The 17878-nt window shown below is 41.1% G+C and overlaps 1 protein-coding gene across 2 annotated transcripts in view; it reads left to right on the top strand.

Annotated features, from left to right (window-relative positions):
- RNMT (RNA guanine-7 methyltransferase) overlaps positions 1–17878 on the top strand; it is a 42867-nt gene that overhangs the window by 17561 nt on the left and 7428 nt on the right. For both annotated transcript variants that reach the window (XM_025365473.1, XM_025365472.1), the window contains 5 exons: positions 1844–2025; positions 2895–3059; positions 6108–6225; positions 12817–12918; positions 13978–14011. In XM_025365473.1, the coding sequence (XP_025221258.1) occupies positions 1844–2025; positions 2895–3059; positions 6108–6225; positions 12817–12918; positions 13978–14011 (601 nt within the window). The remainder of the gene's footprint in view (positions 1–1843; positions 2026–2894; positions 3060–6107; positions 6226–12816; positions 12919–13977; positions 14012–17878) is intronic.

Raw genomic sequence — 17878 nt, 5'->3', positions numbered from 1 at the left:
AAAAAAAAAAAAAAAAAAAAAAAAAAAAAAAATCAACTCAATTTTTACTTTTTAAAAAAATTTTATTCTCTTTTTTTGAGACAGGGTCTCACTCTGTCGCCCAGGCTGGAGCGCAGTGGCGCAATCTCAGCTCACTGAAACCTCCACCTCCCAGGCTCAAACAATTCTCCTGCCACCTGAGTAGCTGGGACTACAGGCACTTGCCACCACACCCAGCTAATTTTTGTATATTTTATAGAGAGGGAGTTTCGCCATGTTGCCCAGGCTGGCCTCAAACTCCTGAACTCAGGTGATCCGCCCACCTCCCATGGTGCTGTGATTACAGACCTGAGCCATGGTGACTGGCCACTCATTTTTTAAAATATGTTTTGAAACTTTAAAAACCTTGGGACAGACATTTTCACTTTCGACTGGAAATTCTGTTGTGATAAATTCCCTTAAATGACTCACTGAACACGTGTAATTTTTTGCTTTTAACAATTCGAGTTAAAATTAGCTGTTGCTTTTCTGTGTGGACGTCATTTATTTTCCAGTACTTTGAAATAGAACTGAACTTATACTATGTCTTGTTCACCTTATAATTTATTAGTTTCCCAACATATCAGAGCCTGTTTGGTTTTTTCCTACCTTCCACTTGTTTCTGAATTTCTTATAAAGAACTGCTTCAGGGGTGAAGGTCTCACCATGAACTTTTTGTTCTTCGTTGACTTATTAGCTCGTTGAATGTTGTAGATACCTTTAATCATACACATTTTGTTTGAAATTTGAAAGTGGGCCGGGCGCGGTGGCTCAAGCCTGTAATCCCAGCACTTTGGGAGGCTGAGACGGGCGGATCACGAGGTCAGGAGATCGAGACCACCCTGGCTAACACGGTGAAACCCCGTCTCTACTAAAAAATACAAAAAAACTGGCCGGGCGCGGTGGCTCAAGCCTGTAATCCCAGCACTTTGGGAGGCCGAGACGGGTGGATCACGAGGTCAGGAGATCGAGACCATCCTGGCTAACACGGTGAAACCCCGTCTCTACTAAGAAATACAAAAAACTAGCCGGGCGAGGTGGCGGGCGCCTGTAGTCCCAGCTACTCGGGAGGCTGAGGCCGGAGAATGGCGTGAACCCGGGAGGCGGAGCTTGCAGTGAGCTGAGATCCGGCCACTGCACTCCAGCTTGGGCGACAGAGCGAGACTCCGTCTCAAAAAAAAAAAAAAAAAAATACAAAAAAACTAGCCGGGCGAGGTGGCGGGCGCCTATGGTCCCAGCTACTCGGGAGACTGAGGCAGGAGAATGGCGTAAACCCGGGAGGTGGAGCTTGCAGTGAGCTGAGATCCGGCCACTGCACTCCAGCCTGGGCGACAGAGCGAGACTCCGTCTCAAACAAAAAAAAAAAAACAAAAAAACAAAAAAAAGAAATTTGAAAGTGAAAAAGATAAGTGGGAGTGTACTGCCAGAAAGTTGTAATACCTTCAAAACATTTTTGCATTTTTTTTAAAATGCCAAACACCAGATGTTGTTTTTTAACCCAAGTTATTGTTGAATGTCATTTTATTTTAGCTGTCAAGTAAAGTGATGAAAGAATCAACTTCAAATGTCGTAATTGACTAATATATTTTAAACATGATTTCAGAATTCCTCAGTTTTTAAATACTGTGAAAATGGGAATCAGATTATTCTGTTAAACTAGAATACGTGCATGATTTCTGTGTGTCCTTTATTGTACAAGGGAAAGCATAGGTTGAAGATTGTGAGGGAAAGGAAGAACCTTACATTCTAGAAGTTAATTTACTAAAAGGTTTTTAACCTGTGTTGTAGTTACCTCAAAATCTTAACTCATTTTAATTTGTTTCAGGAACTTCTGATTGAAAAATTTCGTGACCCACAAATGTGCTTTGACATCTGCAGTTGTCAGTTTGTCTGTCATTACTCATTTGAGTCCTATGAACAGGCTGACATGATGCTGAGAAATGCGTGTGAGAGACTTAGCCCTGGGGGCTATTTTATTGGTACTACTCCCAATAGCTTTGAATTGATGTAAGTACTTTTAAATATATTGTGGTTTATAAAATATTCAGTATTAAGTAGCAAATGTTTACCAGAGGTCAATTTTATTAAAATATGCTATTTTAATCTTATAAGTATTGAACACACTCATAAGATATTTGAGTAGGCATTCAGAATTTAAATTCAATAGACAAATTTACAGATGAACTTTTAAAAGTTCATCTTTATGTGTAAGTTAGAGACTGAAGTTATAGTGATAGACAAACTGCAGGTCAGACAGACAGTCACGGAGACTGAACCAATCTTCATGTGTGAGTTAGAGACTGAAGTTAGAGTGATAGACAAACTGCAGGTCAGACAGACAGTCACGGAGACTTAACCAGCGCTCATGAGAGTGATTCCTATTTCCAGCTTAATTTTATTGGTGGGACTGTTGATGATGTTTTAGTATATTGCTTCTTAAAAGTAACTGAGATCAGGAGGGTGCAGTGGCTCATGTCTATAATCCTAGCACTTTGGGAGGCCAAGGCAGGAGGATTGCTTGAGGCCAGGAGTTTGAGACCAGCCTGGTCAACAAAGTGAGACCTTGTCTTTACGAAAAATTTACAAATTAGCCAGCATGGTGGCACACCCCTGTAGTCCTTATTCAGGAGGCTGAGGCAGGAGGATCACTTGAGCCCAGGAGCTGGTGGCTGTAGTGAACTATCATCACACCACCGCACTCCAGCCTGAGTGACAGATTAAGACCTTGTCACTTTAAAAAAAAAAAGCCCATATCTAATTAAAAAGCTAATCAAGTGTGCATCATGTAGTTCTTCACATGCAAAATCTGATCAAAGTAAGTCTACATTAATCACAATTTTATTCTTTTTGTTTTGGTTGGGGGATAACCTTGACAGAAGACGCCTTGAAGCTTCAGAAACAGAATCATTTGGAAATGAAATATATACTGTGAAATTTCAGAAGAAAGGAGATTATCCTTTATTTGGCTGCAAATATGACTTCAACCTGGAAGGTGTTGTGGATGTTCCTGAATTCTTGGTCTATTTTCCATTGCTAAATGAGTAAGAAGTCATTAATCTGTTCACTCTTTTCTTTTTGTCTTCAGGGAAAGAAAAGGGGGAAAAAGCAGTATTTCTTTTACTCTTTATTTTAAATGGGGGCCAAAGAAAAAGTATAATCTTGTTTTTTTGTTTTGTTTTGTTTTTTAAAAAAACAAAAGACTAGCCTCAAATCTGGGGGATTATTGCCATAGGTCTCATACAGCCTAACTTAGTTTTTTCTCATTCCTGGAAGTTTTTAATCCTGTAGGTGAAAAGGGGAACCAGTTGCCTTCAGCTTGTGGCACAAAACGCCTGACACTGCAAATAGCGAAAGTTTTTTTTTTAGTGACTGTTGGTCGCTTTGATGATAAACAATGAGTCTTCATAAATCAAAGATCTTCCTGTTGACAGAGATGAGTATTAAAAGTTGTTTGCATTTCACTACAGCTTTGAAATTGCCTATGTCTCACAGGCAGTGTCGATGTTAAAATCCTGATTCAGGAATGTATTCTCCCCTGTGCCTGAATTCCTAGGAGTCCTGGCAAACTGTAGACACAGGAAAAGGTGGGGGTAACTGGGCCTTACTAGGTAAGGCTTCAAGGCCTTGTGATACACCTTGGTTTCCAGAGTTTCCCTGGTGGGGAGAGTATAAAAGTCAGCTTAAACGTTGGCCATGTCATGATTGATTGAACTTGATTTTCTACTTTTTCGAAACAAAAATCTTTTGTTTTGAATATTAACTGAGAAAAAGAAGAGGTGTATTGTCTGTTTACTTTTGCTTGGTGATGATTTTAATTGTAACTCAGTCTAAAATTAGGGTTACAGTATTTTCAGGAGTTCTGTAATAGCTTATTCAATAATATAAGAAAGCCAAGTAGCATTGTGACTGAACATGAGGAAAATACTATGCATAATTTTATAAATATAAACCATTACAAAATTTAAAAATATCAATTGCATTTTGCTTTTTAATTTTTAAAACTAATAAACTTGGGGGAAATGTTACTGCTCTTCAACTTTATTAAAAAAGAACTTAATTGTGGCATGTTGTTGAGAATGTTTAATATGTTAGCTTGAGGTTTTAGTTAACAGTATAAAACAAAAGATTCGTTTTAAATGCTGAACAAGACCTAGAGGTCTTTTTTTTTTTTTTTTTTTTTTTTTACTTGAATTGCCTAATGATGGTAAACCTAAGTCATCACTTTAATATCTAATTTTTTAAAAGATTATTTATTGAAACAGTATTGGATGAAATAGAATCTGAAAATGTGTAGGGGTTTTGAGATGCCTTTTTGCCATTTCATTAAGAAACTGAACAGAAGCTTTTTATGTGGCAAAATTTACTCAAATTGGGCCTCAATTCTTGGAATCATGAGATTTTTTAGGTGTGAAACTTGGTTTCATTTCTAAAGGTTTATTTTAGAGATTTACAAAGAGAATGGGCTGGAATAAAAGATTTAATTTTGCTCATGTTGCCTTTCCAAGGAGGATGCATTGAAGTAACAGAATCCTGCCTTACGTGAACCTCTTACATAGAAACCTCGGTGGCCCCTGGTGTTTGCCCTTGCCCTGTCCCCTCAAATGCCACCCTGTACACGAGCTCTGCAACCTAACTTTCAGGGTTTCCCCACTTCCTTCCACTCTTCCTTTACCTGCTGCCTGAAGTCATCTCCAGGCTCCCTCTTGTTGTCTACAGATATGTAATTATAAACTTGGCAAATGCAGTGAGGGAAAAAAACACCTGAGAGTCTAATGGAGGGACCTAATATAATAGAAGATTTAAGGAGGATACCTGTAAAGAAGCAATGTTTGAGTCAGGATCTAAAGGATGGAAAAGTAGGTGGGCAGCTGAGGACTGGAGGGAAGAATGCTCCTGACACGAGGACAGTGTGTGTGAGGGCCCTGCAGTGGGAAGGCTAGGCTAGTCCAGGATGTTGAAAGAAGGCCCATCGTGACCGATAGTGGGGGTGTCCCAAAACGAGGCAGCATTCCTTTACAGATGCATGTCTTAGAGACCATGTTCTGTGTCCTGCGTGCACTGGAGCCCCGTGGAGGGTGTTAAGGAGGGTAGAGACATGACTCAGGTCCGCATTTCTGAAGCTTAATCTGGCTGCGATTGGAAAATTCATTGAGGGAGAGTAAGAATGGAAGCAGGGGACAAGCAAAGTGAGTTTATGGACTGGTACCACTGAGTGGTGATGGCGACTGAAGCAGCAGGATGGTGCCAAATGCAGGAGGTAAGAAGCTGACCTATTTGAAATTGATGTTTTCTAGGTAAAATAGAAAGGACTTAGTGATGTATATTGAGCACAGCGGGCAAAAGGGGGAGATGGCATGGATCACTAGATGGATTTAGTGAAGTGGCTCAGATTGGCAGAAAAAGAGTAATGATGTTCAGCCTTAGATATGGGAAGTTAGAGAGTGCCAGTGACACATGCAGGTGAAGATTTCTAATAAGCGGTAGAATCCATGAGTGATGAGAGAGAGCTGAACTACCGATAGCTGTGGGGTGGAAGTGAGTGGGACTGTGGACTGTACTCTTCAGAACCTTGAAGTTTAGAAGTTGGGTAAAAAACAGAAACCTGCAAGTAAAAAGGAAAAAAAAAAAAACCTGTGAAGAAGCAGTCCACGATGTAGGGGAAAAATTAATAGTGTATCTTGCCAGAGAAGTCAAGAGATGAAAGTGAATCTTTAAGAAAAGTCGGCGGCTGTGTTCAGTGCAGCTGTGAGAGATCAAGTAAAGTAGAATGGAATCAGTAGAAAAGTGTTTCCTACACTACTTCTTCCCCATCTCACAGCTCCACAGCTTCCTTCCACAGCTGACCATTTGCTTCCTGACCTATGTGTCATACCAGTAGAGCTCTCTGAAACCCCCTGCGATTTCGAATGCATGTTTCTTTTAGGTGTGATATGTTACTCTTGCTTCATTTTGTATTACTGTATTGTGAATTTATCGAGGAAATGGTAGCTTCTTTAGTTAAGTCCGGAAGATGTCACTGCTGTGCAAAAGTAAGTTGAGAAATTATAAACATGCAGAAGCTTTTTCATTAAGTGTCTTTTTTTGGACAGAATGGCAAAGAAATACAATATGAAACTAGTCTACAAAAAAACATTTCTGGAATTCTACGAAGAAAAGATTAAGAACAATGAAAATAAAATGCTGTTAAAACGAATGCAGGCCTTGGAGGTGAGTATTTAGAGAAGATGTAAAAATTCCAGTCATGGTGAACTTGTTCGGCTGTTGTTGACATCCTTGCAAGGCCATCTGATCATGAAGTAGTTACATGTATTACGCTCTTCAGCACTTAGGACAGAGCTTGATACAGAAACTGCGTGGTGAATGCTCAGTAAATGCTTGATGAAAGAACGAATACTGCTGTTACCAAATTCTGTTTTCTAGATAGTACTGCTTTAAAATAGGATTTCTCAACCTCAGGACTGTTGACATTTTCTTCTGGATATTTCCTTGCTGTGGGATGCTGTGCATTGTAGGATATTCAGTAGCATTCTTGGCTTCTGCCCACTAGATGCCTTCCAGTAACACTCTTGTCCCCAGTTATGATCACCAGAAAACTCTCCAGACATGGCCAAATGTCCCCTCATGGGCGGAATTGCCCCAGGTTGAGAACCCGTTCTTTACAACAATGCCTTTTGGTTACAACAGTAATTTAGAACCTTCCTGGCCAGTGTCCAGAGGAGCTCACACTGTACATAATTTTGTTGTGTGGTAATTCTTTAGCAGGCTCCAGTCTTTTAGACTGTGTTGTTGCTGAGACCTCTCCTGACCTAATGCAGCAATGAAGGTATCTGTATAAGCTTCAAGCACATAGCCATTGATTGTTTTTCCTTTTTCTGCTTATCAGACAATGTCTGGTTGGACAGACCTAAAATATTTAGTGAGCATTTTTATTATTGATCAGTAGAATTATATTCATCAAGTGGACATTAAACTTCTTTAGAGAGTTGATGCAGTTTAGGTACTTTAAGCGTGCTCTAATTACCTCCATGAAGTAGGCAGAACGGTAACTTTTCCTTTATTTTTCCTATTCTTTTTTTTTTTTTTTTTTTTTTAATGACAGGATCTCACACCGTTGCCCAGGCTGGAGTGCAGTGATGCAATCACAGCTCACTGAGGCCTTCACCCTCTGGAAGGTGATCCTCCCACCTCAGCCTCCTGAGTAACTGACTACAAGCTTGTGTCACCACACCTGGCTCAGTTTTAAACTTTTTGTACTGATGAGGTTTTGCCGTGTTGCCCAGGCTGGTCTCAAACTCCTGACCTCATCAAGCGATCTTCCCACCTTGGCCTCCCAAAGTACTGGGATTACAGGTGTGAACCACTGCACCTGGCCACTTTTCACTTTTTTTTAGTAGGCAGCCTGAGGCTCAGAGGATCAATGACTTGCTCAAGGCCATACTAACCTTTCGATGGTCTTCAGTTTTTAGATGATACTCAAACAAAAGTCTCCTGTTGAAGTTGCACCTGCACCCAGCCACTCCCACAATGTTGAGGTTGCACCTGCACCCAGCCACTCCCACAATGTTGAGTGGGAAAACCTTCTATAAATTCTAAATTGTCTTTGAAGAGACATAATCAGTAAAATGTTATATTCCTTATTAGTTGTATTTGCTATACTTTAGGTCTAAGAATGTTTTTACTGGCTTTATATTAGGAAGGGAGGCTTGTTTTGTTTGTCTTGAGGAAGAGGAGAAAACTAGCAAACCATGTGTGGATAAGTCCCCCTGTCCCACATACACAGCATACCTTTAGCATATCGCCTTTATTTGATGGTGCTTTGCGTGACAGTGGTCAATTATTTAGCTTTTCTCTTAGCATATGGGTGATGAATTCACTTGTGTAATTTATGTCAAAATGCACTTAGGTATAGTAGGGTATGGGATAACAAGAATTTTATGGCATGTTATTTCAGTGAATTATGCAGTCCATGATGGGAACTGGACTGAAGTATTGAAGAAGCATTCCAAGTGCAGTGAGTATATATAAGGGCCTTTTGGGAAGGAAGAAGACTGGTAGAGGACAGGCAGAGAAACCTGAGTGCACAGGGGATGTTTGAGGAACTAGTACTAATGGCTTTCACAGTTCTTCAGCAGTCTTCCGTCTCTCCCAGTGCTGCACTTGGGGATATGACCTGTTACCATGGCTAGGTCTGCGGACAGAAGCAGTAATAGCATGTAGTTTGAAATGTCCTTTGGTTTTCCTACTTCTTGACCAAGTCACTCTGGTGGGCGTGTAAAGGACTGGGAGCAGGAAAGGACATGCCCAGATAAGAGTTAGGACGCTACTTGGGTGGCATAATGGGGGACGGTTTGGAGGGACTTTGAGATCAGACCAGAGGTGGAAAGAGCAGTCAGAGGCCACTGCTTTTGACCAGGTCAGAGGTTTAAATGGATCTGTGTCTTGATATTTGCCACAAAAAGTCTTTTCCTGAAGCATCCAGCTTTCGTCTGGGTGCAGCGCTAGAACCAGTACAACTTTTCTGCTGTCCTGGAGCATTGGAACAGAGAGAAGAAAGAATGAAAAGATGTAGGCCGTGGAACTCTAGGTCCTGACACCTGTTTTCTTTTTTTTCCACCAGCAAAATATTCTAGGGACACTTGTGGAAAAGTAACTGCTTTTAGAGGAGACACTAAGATATATATGTTTTAATAAGTTTTGGGCCCAGCGCGGCGGCTCATGCCTGTGACCCCAGCACTTTGGGAGGCCGAGGCGGGCAGATCACCCGAGGTCAGGAGTTGTAGAGCAGCCTGGCCAACATGGTAAAACTCCATCTCTACTAAAAATACAAAATTAGCCAGATGTGGTGGTGCACACCTGTAATCCCAGCTACTCGGGAGGCTGAGGCAGGAGAATCACTTGAACCCGGGAGGTGGAGGTTGCAGTAAGCGAAGATCATGTCACTGCACTCCAGCCTGGGTGACAAAACTGAAACTCTGTCTCAAAAAATAAATTTTAAAAAATAACGATGTTTTGCAGCTTTATAATCGTGTATTGGTTGGTCTTTCAAAATGATCGGTAGAGAAGAGAAACTGGGTGTCCAGTGATAAGCAGATAATCACATGGAGGATAAGTTAAAGAACAAGTGTACAACAAAATAGTTTGGCAGGCATTTAGAAATGAAGTTCTGAGGCTTTGTGATATGGTAAAACTACAACATGTAGAATTAAAGTTCCAAAAACCTGATTGATAGTCTGTGTTCTTTCTTACAGCCCTGTGCTGGGATGTGATACAAAGTAAAGTGGCTTATGCTAAAGATACAGCAGTCCTAAATAGCCGAATACTTTTAAAACAGCAGATAAATGGGTTAATTTCTAATGCCTGAACTTGCCACAGGATGTTTATTAAAAAAAGAGACAAAGAAGACTGCACAGCAGATGTTCATAGATCCTTTCTTAAAAGTTTATTAGGGAGTTGTAAGTTTACAGTGCTTCCTTTCTAGCTGGTTTGTTGCTGTAAGACAAAGAATTATAAATGAATTATTAAAAAATATAAACTTTGTAGAGTACATGGTTCTATTAAATGTTTTATGTAATTTATTGTGTTTTGATTTACATGTATCTGGTTTGTTTTTTGGTAGGGGAGTGGGGGAGACAGAGTCTCGCTCTGTCATCCAAGCTGGAGTGCACTGGCACCATCTTGGCACACTGTAACCCCTCCCCACAACCACCACCACCCCACCCACCCCCCCCGCCCGCCTCCCCCAACCCCGGCCTCAGTGATACTCAGAAGGCAACCTCAGCCTTCTGAGTAGCTGGGACTACAGGCATGTGCCACCACACCTGGCTACTTTTTGTATTTTATGTAGAGACAGGATGTTGACATGTTGGCCCAGGCTAGTCTCGAACCCCTCAGCTCAAGTGATCTGCCTGCCTCAGCCTCCCAAAGTGCTGGAGTTACAGCATGAGCCACCCAGCCAGGCCTGATTCACATCTATTAAAAGGCAAAATTCAGATACTATAAAGGGATATCACTTAAAATGGATTAAAAATAGCACTTGAAGTAATTTGGATAAACATTTGGCCAGCATACCCTTAAAAACACAGCATGTTTTTCTGACCCGTTTCCATAGTCTTATGTAAATGTGGGAAATGTCTGTAATTTGGAGGCTAGATTATTAAACAGGGTTCTCTGTTGACTTGACTTTTTTATTTGTATTATTTGTAATTGCTATTTATGCTTTTCATGGCTATTAAATCGCCATCATTTTAATATTTAGCTCTTTTTATGACATCTTTAAGCTCTGTATTTATATATACAAAGCCTTTGGCCAACAATAGAGAAGTTGCAAGTGTTTGCTGCTAAATGGTTCTTGATGGTGATTAAATTATGTAGCTTCTTCCAGCTGTGAATATCCTAAGATTGTGATAAAAGTTGACCGTAAGACTGGATGTATTGGTTCACACCTGTGATCTCAGCACTTCGGGAGACTGAGGTAGGAGAATTCTTTGAGACCAGGAATTTAACTGAAGCCTGGGCAACATACTGAGACCTTGTCCCTACAAAAAAGTTTTTTTTAATTAGCCAGCATGGTGGCTTGTGCGTGTAGTCCCAGCTACCCAGGAGGCTGAGGTAGAGGATCACTTGAGCTCGAGAGGCCAAGGTTACAGTAAGTGGAGATCCTGCCACTGCAATACAGCCTAGGGGACAGAGCAAGACTCTGTCTCAAAAAAAAAAAAAAAAAAAAAAAAATTGCTGGTTTACATCTGATCTTCTTTGATAAACCTGATAAAAACAAGCAATGGGGAAAGGATTCCCTATTTAATAAATGGTGTGGGAAAACTGGCGAGCCACATGTAGAAAGCTGAAACTGGATCCCTTCTTTACACCTTATACAAAAATTAACTCAAGATGGATTAAAGATTTACATGTAAGACCTAAAACCATATCAACCCTAGAAAAAATCCTAGGCAATACCATTCAGGACATAGGCATGGGCAAAGACTTCATGACTAAAACAGCAAAAGCAGGCTGGGCGCGGTGGCTCACGCCTGTAATCCCAGCACTTTGGGAGGCCGAGGCAAGCGGATCATGAGGTCAAGAGATTGAGACCATCCTGGCTAACATGGTGAAACTCCGTCTCTACTAAAAAATACAAAAAAAAATTAGCCAGGCGTGATCGCGGGCGCCTGCAGTCCCAGCTACTCGGGAGGCTGAGGTAGGAGAATGGCGTGAACCCGGGAGGTGGAGCTTGCAGCGAGCTGAGTTCACGCCACTGCACTCCAGCCTGGGCAACAGAAGCCAAAAGACAAATGGGGTCTAATTAAACTAAATTAGATGTGCTTCTGCACAGCAAAAGAAACTATCATCAAAGTGAAGAGGCACCCTACAGAATGGGAGAATATTTTTGCCATCTACCCGTCTGACAAAGGGCTAAATATCCAGAATCTACAAAGAACTTAAACAAATTTACAAGAAAAAAAAAAATCAAAAAGTGGAGAAAGGATATGAACAGACACTTCTCAAAAGAAGACATTTATGCAGCCAACGGACACATGAAAAAATGCTCATCTTCACTGGTCATCAGAGAAATGCAAATCAAAACCACAATGAGATACCATCTCACGCCAGTTAGAATGGTGATCGTTAAAAATTCAGTAAGCAACAGGTGCTGGAGAGGATGTGGAGAAATAGGAATGCTTTTACAGTGTTGGTGGGAGTGTAAACTAGTTCAACCATTGTGGAAGACAGTGTGGCAGTTCCTCAAGGATCTAGAACTAGAAATACCATTTGACCCAGTGATCCCATTACTGGGTATATACCCAGAAGATTATAAATCATGCTACTATAAAGACACATGCACACGTATGTTTATTGTGGCACTATTCACAATAGCAGAGACATGGAACCAACCCAGATGTCCATCAGTGATAGACTGGATTAAGAAAATGTGGCACATACACACCGTGGAATACTATGCAGCCATAAAAAAGGATGAGTTCATGTCCTTTGCAGGGACGTGGGTGAAGCTGGAAACCATCATTCTGAGCAAACTAACACAAGGACAAAAAACCAAACACATGTTCTCACTTATAGGTAGGAGTCAAACAGTGAGATCACGTGGGCACAGGGCAGGGAACATCACACACTGGGGCCTGTCATGGGGTGGGGGCCTAGGGGAGGGATAGCGTTAGGAGAAATACCTAATGTAAATGATGAGTTGGGTGCAGGAAACCAACATGGCGCATCTATACCTATGTAACAAACCTGCGCGTTTTACACATGTAACCTAGAACTTAAAGTATAATTTTTTTAAAAAATTGGTTTAAGAGAGGATTCTTCCTTTATTTTTTTTCATATTTCAAAAGTATGTGTAGTTTGTATTCCTGCAGTAGTACTTATGGATTATTCTAATTATGTTATTTCAGTGATTTAGCGTGTTTAATTCTGAATTTTAAATTTCAATGTGTTATTGGTTTTTTTTTTTTTTTTTTTTTGAGACTGAGTCTGGCTCTGTCGCCCAGGCTGGAGTGCGGTGGCCGGATCTCAGCTCACTGCAAGCTCCACCTCCCGGGTTCACGCCATTCTCCTGCCTCAGCCTCCCGAGTAGCTGGGACCACAGGCGCCAGCCACTTCGCCCGGCTAGTTTTTTGTATTTTTTTAGTAGAGACGGGGTTTCACCGTGTTAGCCAGGATGGTCTCGATCTCCTGACCTTGTGATCCGCCCGTCTCGGCCTCCCAAAGTGCTGGGATTACAGGCTTGAGCCACCGCGCCCGGCCTCAATGTGTTATTGTAACTAGGACTTTCATTTGTTTCCCCAGCCATACCCTGCAAATGAGAGTTCTAAACTTGTCTCTGAGAGGGTGGATGACTATGAACATGCAGCCAAGTACATGAAGAACAGTCAAGTAAAGTTACCTTTGGTAAGTTTTAATTTTTGAAAGTATTTTATAGAGAATGAGAAAAAGAACGTGCCTTATATGGAGACATAGGAAATTATTTCACTTGCTTACAATACTTGCGCTCATTGACTTACAAATCAGTTGTTTCCCCTAAGCGATGTTGACTTGTTATAACCACAGAATATGGAATAAAATTCAATTCAATGGACTGAGATGGAGTGCTATATCTAAGGCAGTGAAGATAGTGAAAACATTACAGGCTTGGTGTGCAAGTTCCCTGCTAATGTAGGCACCAATGAATCACAGCATTTCATACATAGAATTCAGGGGTCCAGGAATTTAAATGGGAAAAAATTACATCTTAACTTACACTAATTTCTGTGTAAAAGTTTTTAAAAATAATTACTACAATAGTACCACAGTGATATTAGCTGCTACTATGGCTTTGTCATCAGTGGAAATTACAGATATTTTCATAGCACATTTTTGCCAATATCTTAGAATATTATTTTCATTTATCATGTCTGGAAAAATGACATCACTAGAACTGCCACTAGATCTTGTTATTATAGTTAATGGTGTGTGCAAAGCAACACATATCTTTAATATTTTGATAGCTACATAAATGTAATTTATTTCCTTTGTGTAATATATACTTTATTTTGTTATTCCTTTGAAAAAAACACGAAAATTGTATTTTTTCCACCAGTGCTGTTTATTGTTTCAAGATAGGCCTTTTTTGTTTTTTCATTTTCCAGATTAAGAATATTAGATAGATGCATTTTCCAGTTACACACACACACACACACTCACACACTATTCCCTCTTCACATACATTCAGTCTTTGAGAATTTGCAAGTTAGAGAATTTGGCAGGAGGGTAAAAGTGTGAGAAGATGGCTTTCAAAGTTAATCTCACTGATTTCTTTTATATGCTCAAATCACATTATAGGAGTGAATTGAATGTGTATTTACAATGAAGTTAGGGTCTTTTGGACATCTGTGCTGGTTATTTAGAAATAAGCATATGTTTACTTCCATATTGAATCTAAAATTTTCTTTTTCTCTTTTGTAATTTTAGGGAACCTTAAGTAAATCAGAATGGGAAGCTACAAGTGAGTATATGATCAGCATAGATTAACTGATAATGTCAAAGTTCCTGTTTCAAAGTGATCATTAAAACCTGCAGAAAGGCTGGGTGCTGTGGCTCACACCAGAAGTCAGTATTTTGGGATGCCGAGACAGCCAGATTCCTCGAGCCCAGGAGTTGAGACCAGTCTGGGCAACATGGCGAATGCTTGTCTCTACCAAAAATACAAAAAAATTAGCCAGGTGTAGTGGCCTGTGCCTGTGGTCCAGCTACTCAGGAGGCTGAGGTGGGAGGACTGCTTGATCCTCAAGGCTGCAGTGAGCTGTGATCACACCACTGCACTCCAGTCTGGGCGACACAGTGAGACTGTCTCAAAATAAAATCTGAAAACTTTGAGTTTTTCTGACACATTTTAGGTTGTGTTTGTGTTTACACGCACACACAAATACCTATATCTCTATATATGTCTAATCTTGGTTTCTTGCACAACTGTGTAGTGCCAAGAGAAGATACACTGTACATAGGGTCTTCATCAGCGTAAACTTTTGTGAGCACGTGTAAACAATCTCATTGCCTATTTGTTACTAAGTAGCCATCTCTTTTTGAAGTGTTTACCTCAGATTTCTAGTGGAATTTTTGGCTTATAGAATACTTGCATGCCTTTTTCTTTTTATTTGGCCACTCTGATGTGACCGTGAAGGCGTAATAATACTAGAACGTTCAGTGAAACATCCGTGAGCAGGACGCGTTACAGGTGTGCACGATAGGGGGCAAACGTGGTGCAGAGATACTCTGAAGTGAAGTTCCTGTGTTCAGAAGAGAAGCCAGAAGCACAGCAAATCTGTGAAGGCCGGTGGTTCTTCAGCGGTGGGTGTGAGGAAGTCGGGTCGCAGAGCCTCGCTGTTACCGCAGGAATCCCCTTACATGGTGGTTGATGATGTTGGGCACAAGTGGTCACTAAGGACAATCCATTTGATAAACATTATTGATTTACATGAAGTTCTGTGAAAGGTAAAGTAAAATAAAGATGTTAAATCTCTACCTTCTATAAATCTACACTGTAATGGAAGTAACAGACACAAATAAATATACTACTAGGCAGACTTTTAAGTGCTAATGTTACTATAGTGGGGAACAAAGGTGAAGGAGAGCTTAATGAAAACTAATTAAATCTGGGAGGTAATAATAATATTGATATTACTGAGTGTTGAACACGTGCAGGTGCGTGTAACTTTAATCCTTATACTAACATGTTGTAACTCAAATCCTCACAATGACTTTATGAGTATTATATCTCCTTTCACAGATGAGAAAACTAAACTGCTAAGATCACAGAGCTCACCTGTGATTAGCTTACCTAAGTGATCTGTCATCTTAACCGTGGTTTTGTGGAAGCCTGGCAGAAGGAAAATTTAGTAAGACTTCCTGAGTTGGATAGAGAAGAAAAGCAAAGGAGTAAACAAGACCAGTATTTTGAGGCTATGTGTCTCTGAACATTGGTACTATTACTAGAACTGGGACTGGAGGGTGTTATACACATGCGATCGTGTTTGACACACTAGTGAGCGTGTGCATAAACTATGGATTTTATTACTTTTTCCCTCAGTGGAGACTGGTTACCTGTCTTAGACATCCTGCTAGTCCCAAAGTAGGGTGTAAATTTTGATCACGAGTCATCATGATGGTGCTACTGGCTGTGGCTTAGAACTGTATTTTTATATTGCCTATTTGTCTGAACTTCAGTCATCATGTACAAATGAAAAATTAGATGGCCCCAGACAATTGGAAGAGATGGGCTGGACACGTGAAGAGAGCAGTGGCCAAATTGCACCTAGAGTGTAGCACCGCGGGATTGTTTGGCTCTTCGATGAATTGCACTGTTCTAAGCTAGAGGGCTTCGTGGGTTGAGCGTATCTTGCATGCCATCACGAGTCTAAAAGGCCCAAGCTATATTTTAGACTTCTGCTGGTCTGATCATTGAGCTACCATCAGAGCTGCTGCTCCTCTAGAAGATGGCTTTAAACGAGAAAGGAGAGAGTCGCTGTTGATTGGTTTCTGGAAGTGCAAGTGGTTCACGATTTGATTTTTTAAATCCCAATTGAAATGCCTGCATAGAAGGCATTTTATACAGTAAGTGGAACTTTTTAGGAGTTTCGAGTTAGAAAGAAAGTTACTATGTATTGAAAATCAGACTCTAGCATGTTAGTGGTTTCAGATGACCCTAAATGAGGAGAGAACAGCACTGAGGGGTTGTTTGCAATTGGTATGGGCCTGTGGGAGGTGGGATTTGGCAAGGCTGGACTGCACAAAGGCCACACAGAGTGGGGGACAGCATGAGTGATAGTAGCCAGCTGTGAGTGCTGACGTGCTGTGCACACTGATGTGCTACAAGTGCTGGGGACTGCGTTTCTCCTTACCTTCTGGCAGGAGCAGCAGACTTGATGAACACCTGCCTGCTTTCTGTCCTATCACTGTGCTGCTAGCCACATTTCATTTCAACTAAAGGAAATTGGAAACCGGTAAATAAGGAGCAGATAGTAGCAGGACCAAAGTAGTATTTTGGAAAAACTGCCATGGTATTCCTGTACAAGTTGGGTTGGAAGAGCAAGAAGCTGGAGTCTTGGGAGGCCATCAGGCAGTTAGCTGTGTTCATCTACCCTCCCTTCGGAAGTCATCTCAAGGAGTGAGGCCTCCAGCTTAGATGGACTTGATCTTGACTCACGGTTGAGTATCCTAGCACGTGCCCCGAACATCCTTGTGATGTTTTCAGGATTTGTCACCTTTTCAGGTATTTTCTTGCCCTAAAATCTATTGGTATTTTATTAGAAGATGTACAGGCATACCTTGTTAGTTGTAGACCACCACAGTAAAGCAAGTCACTCAGATTTTTTGATCTCCCAGTGCATATAAAAGTTATGTTTACACTTACTGTGGTCTGTTAAGTGTGCAGTAGTGTTTGAAAACAGTATACGTACCTTAATTTAAAAATGCTTCATTGGTAAAAAATGCTAAAGATCATCTGAACCTTCAGTGAATCCAACTCTTTTCTGCTGGTGAAGGGAGGGTCTTTCCTCGATGACAGAAATACTCTCAGTGGATGGTGGTTGCTGAAGATTGGTGTGGCTGTGGCAGTTAAGACAGTGAAGTTTGCCTCATTGATTGACCGTCTTTCACAGAAGATTTCTCAGTAGCATGCAATGCTGCTTCATAGCATTTTACCCACTGTAGAACTTATTTCTAAATTGGAGTCACTCCTCTGAAACCTCTACTGGTGCTTTATCAACTAAGATTTTGTAATGTTAATATTCTAAATCCTCTGTTGTCATTTCAACAATGTTCCCAGGGTGTTTACCAGAAGCAGATTCTATCTCAAGCTCATCCATAAGAAGCAACTCCTCATTTGTTCAAGTTTGATCATAAGATTGGAGCAATTCAGTCACATCTGCAGGCTCCATTTATAATTCTAGTTCTCTTGCTGTTGCCATCCCATCTACAGCTACTTCCTCCACTGATGTGTTGGACCCCTTGAAGTCATGCATGAGGATTGGAATCCAGTTCTTCTAAACTCCTGTTCATGTTGTTATTTTGACCTCATCCCATGAAGCATGAACATTCTTAATGACATCTAGAATGGCCGGGCACGGTGGCTCACGCCTGTAATCCCAGCACTTTGGGAGGCCGAGGCGGGCGGATCACGAGGTCAGGAGATCGAGACCACCCTGGCTAACACGGTGAAACCCTGTCTCCACTAAAAAATACAGAAAATTAGCCGGGCGAGGCGGCGGGCGCCTGTAGTCCCAGCTACTCGGGAGGCTGAGGCAGGAGAATGGCGTGAACCCGGGAGGCGGAGCTTGCAGTGAGCTGAGATCCGGCCACTGCACTCCAGCCTGGG

This window comes from Theropithecus gelada, chromosome 18, assembly GCF_003255815.1.
Source record: "Theropithecus gelada isolate Dixy chromosome 18, Tgel_1.0, whole genome shotgun sequence".
NCBI lineage: Eukaryota > Metazoa > Chordata > Mammalia > Primates > Cercopithecidae > Theropithecus > Theropithecus gelada.
The sequence above is the reverse complement of the archived record's forward strand: the minus strand, read 5'-3'. Positions and strand labels throughout refer to the sequence as shown.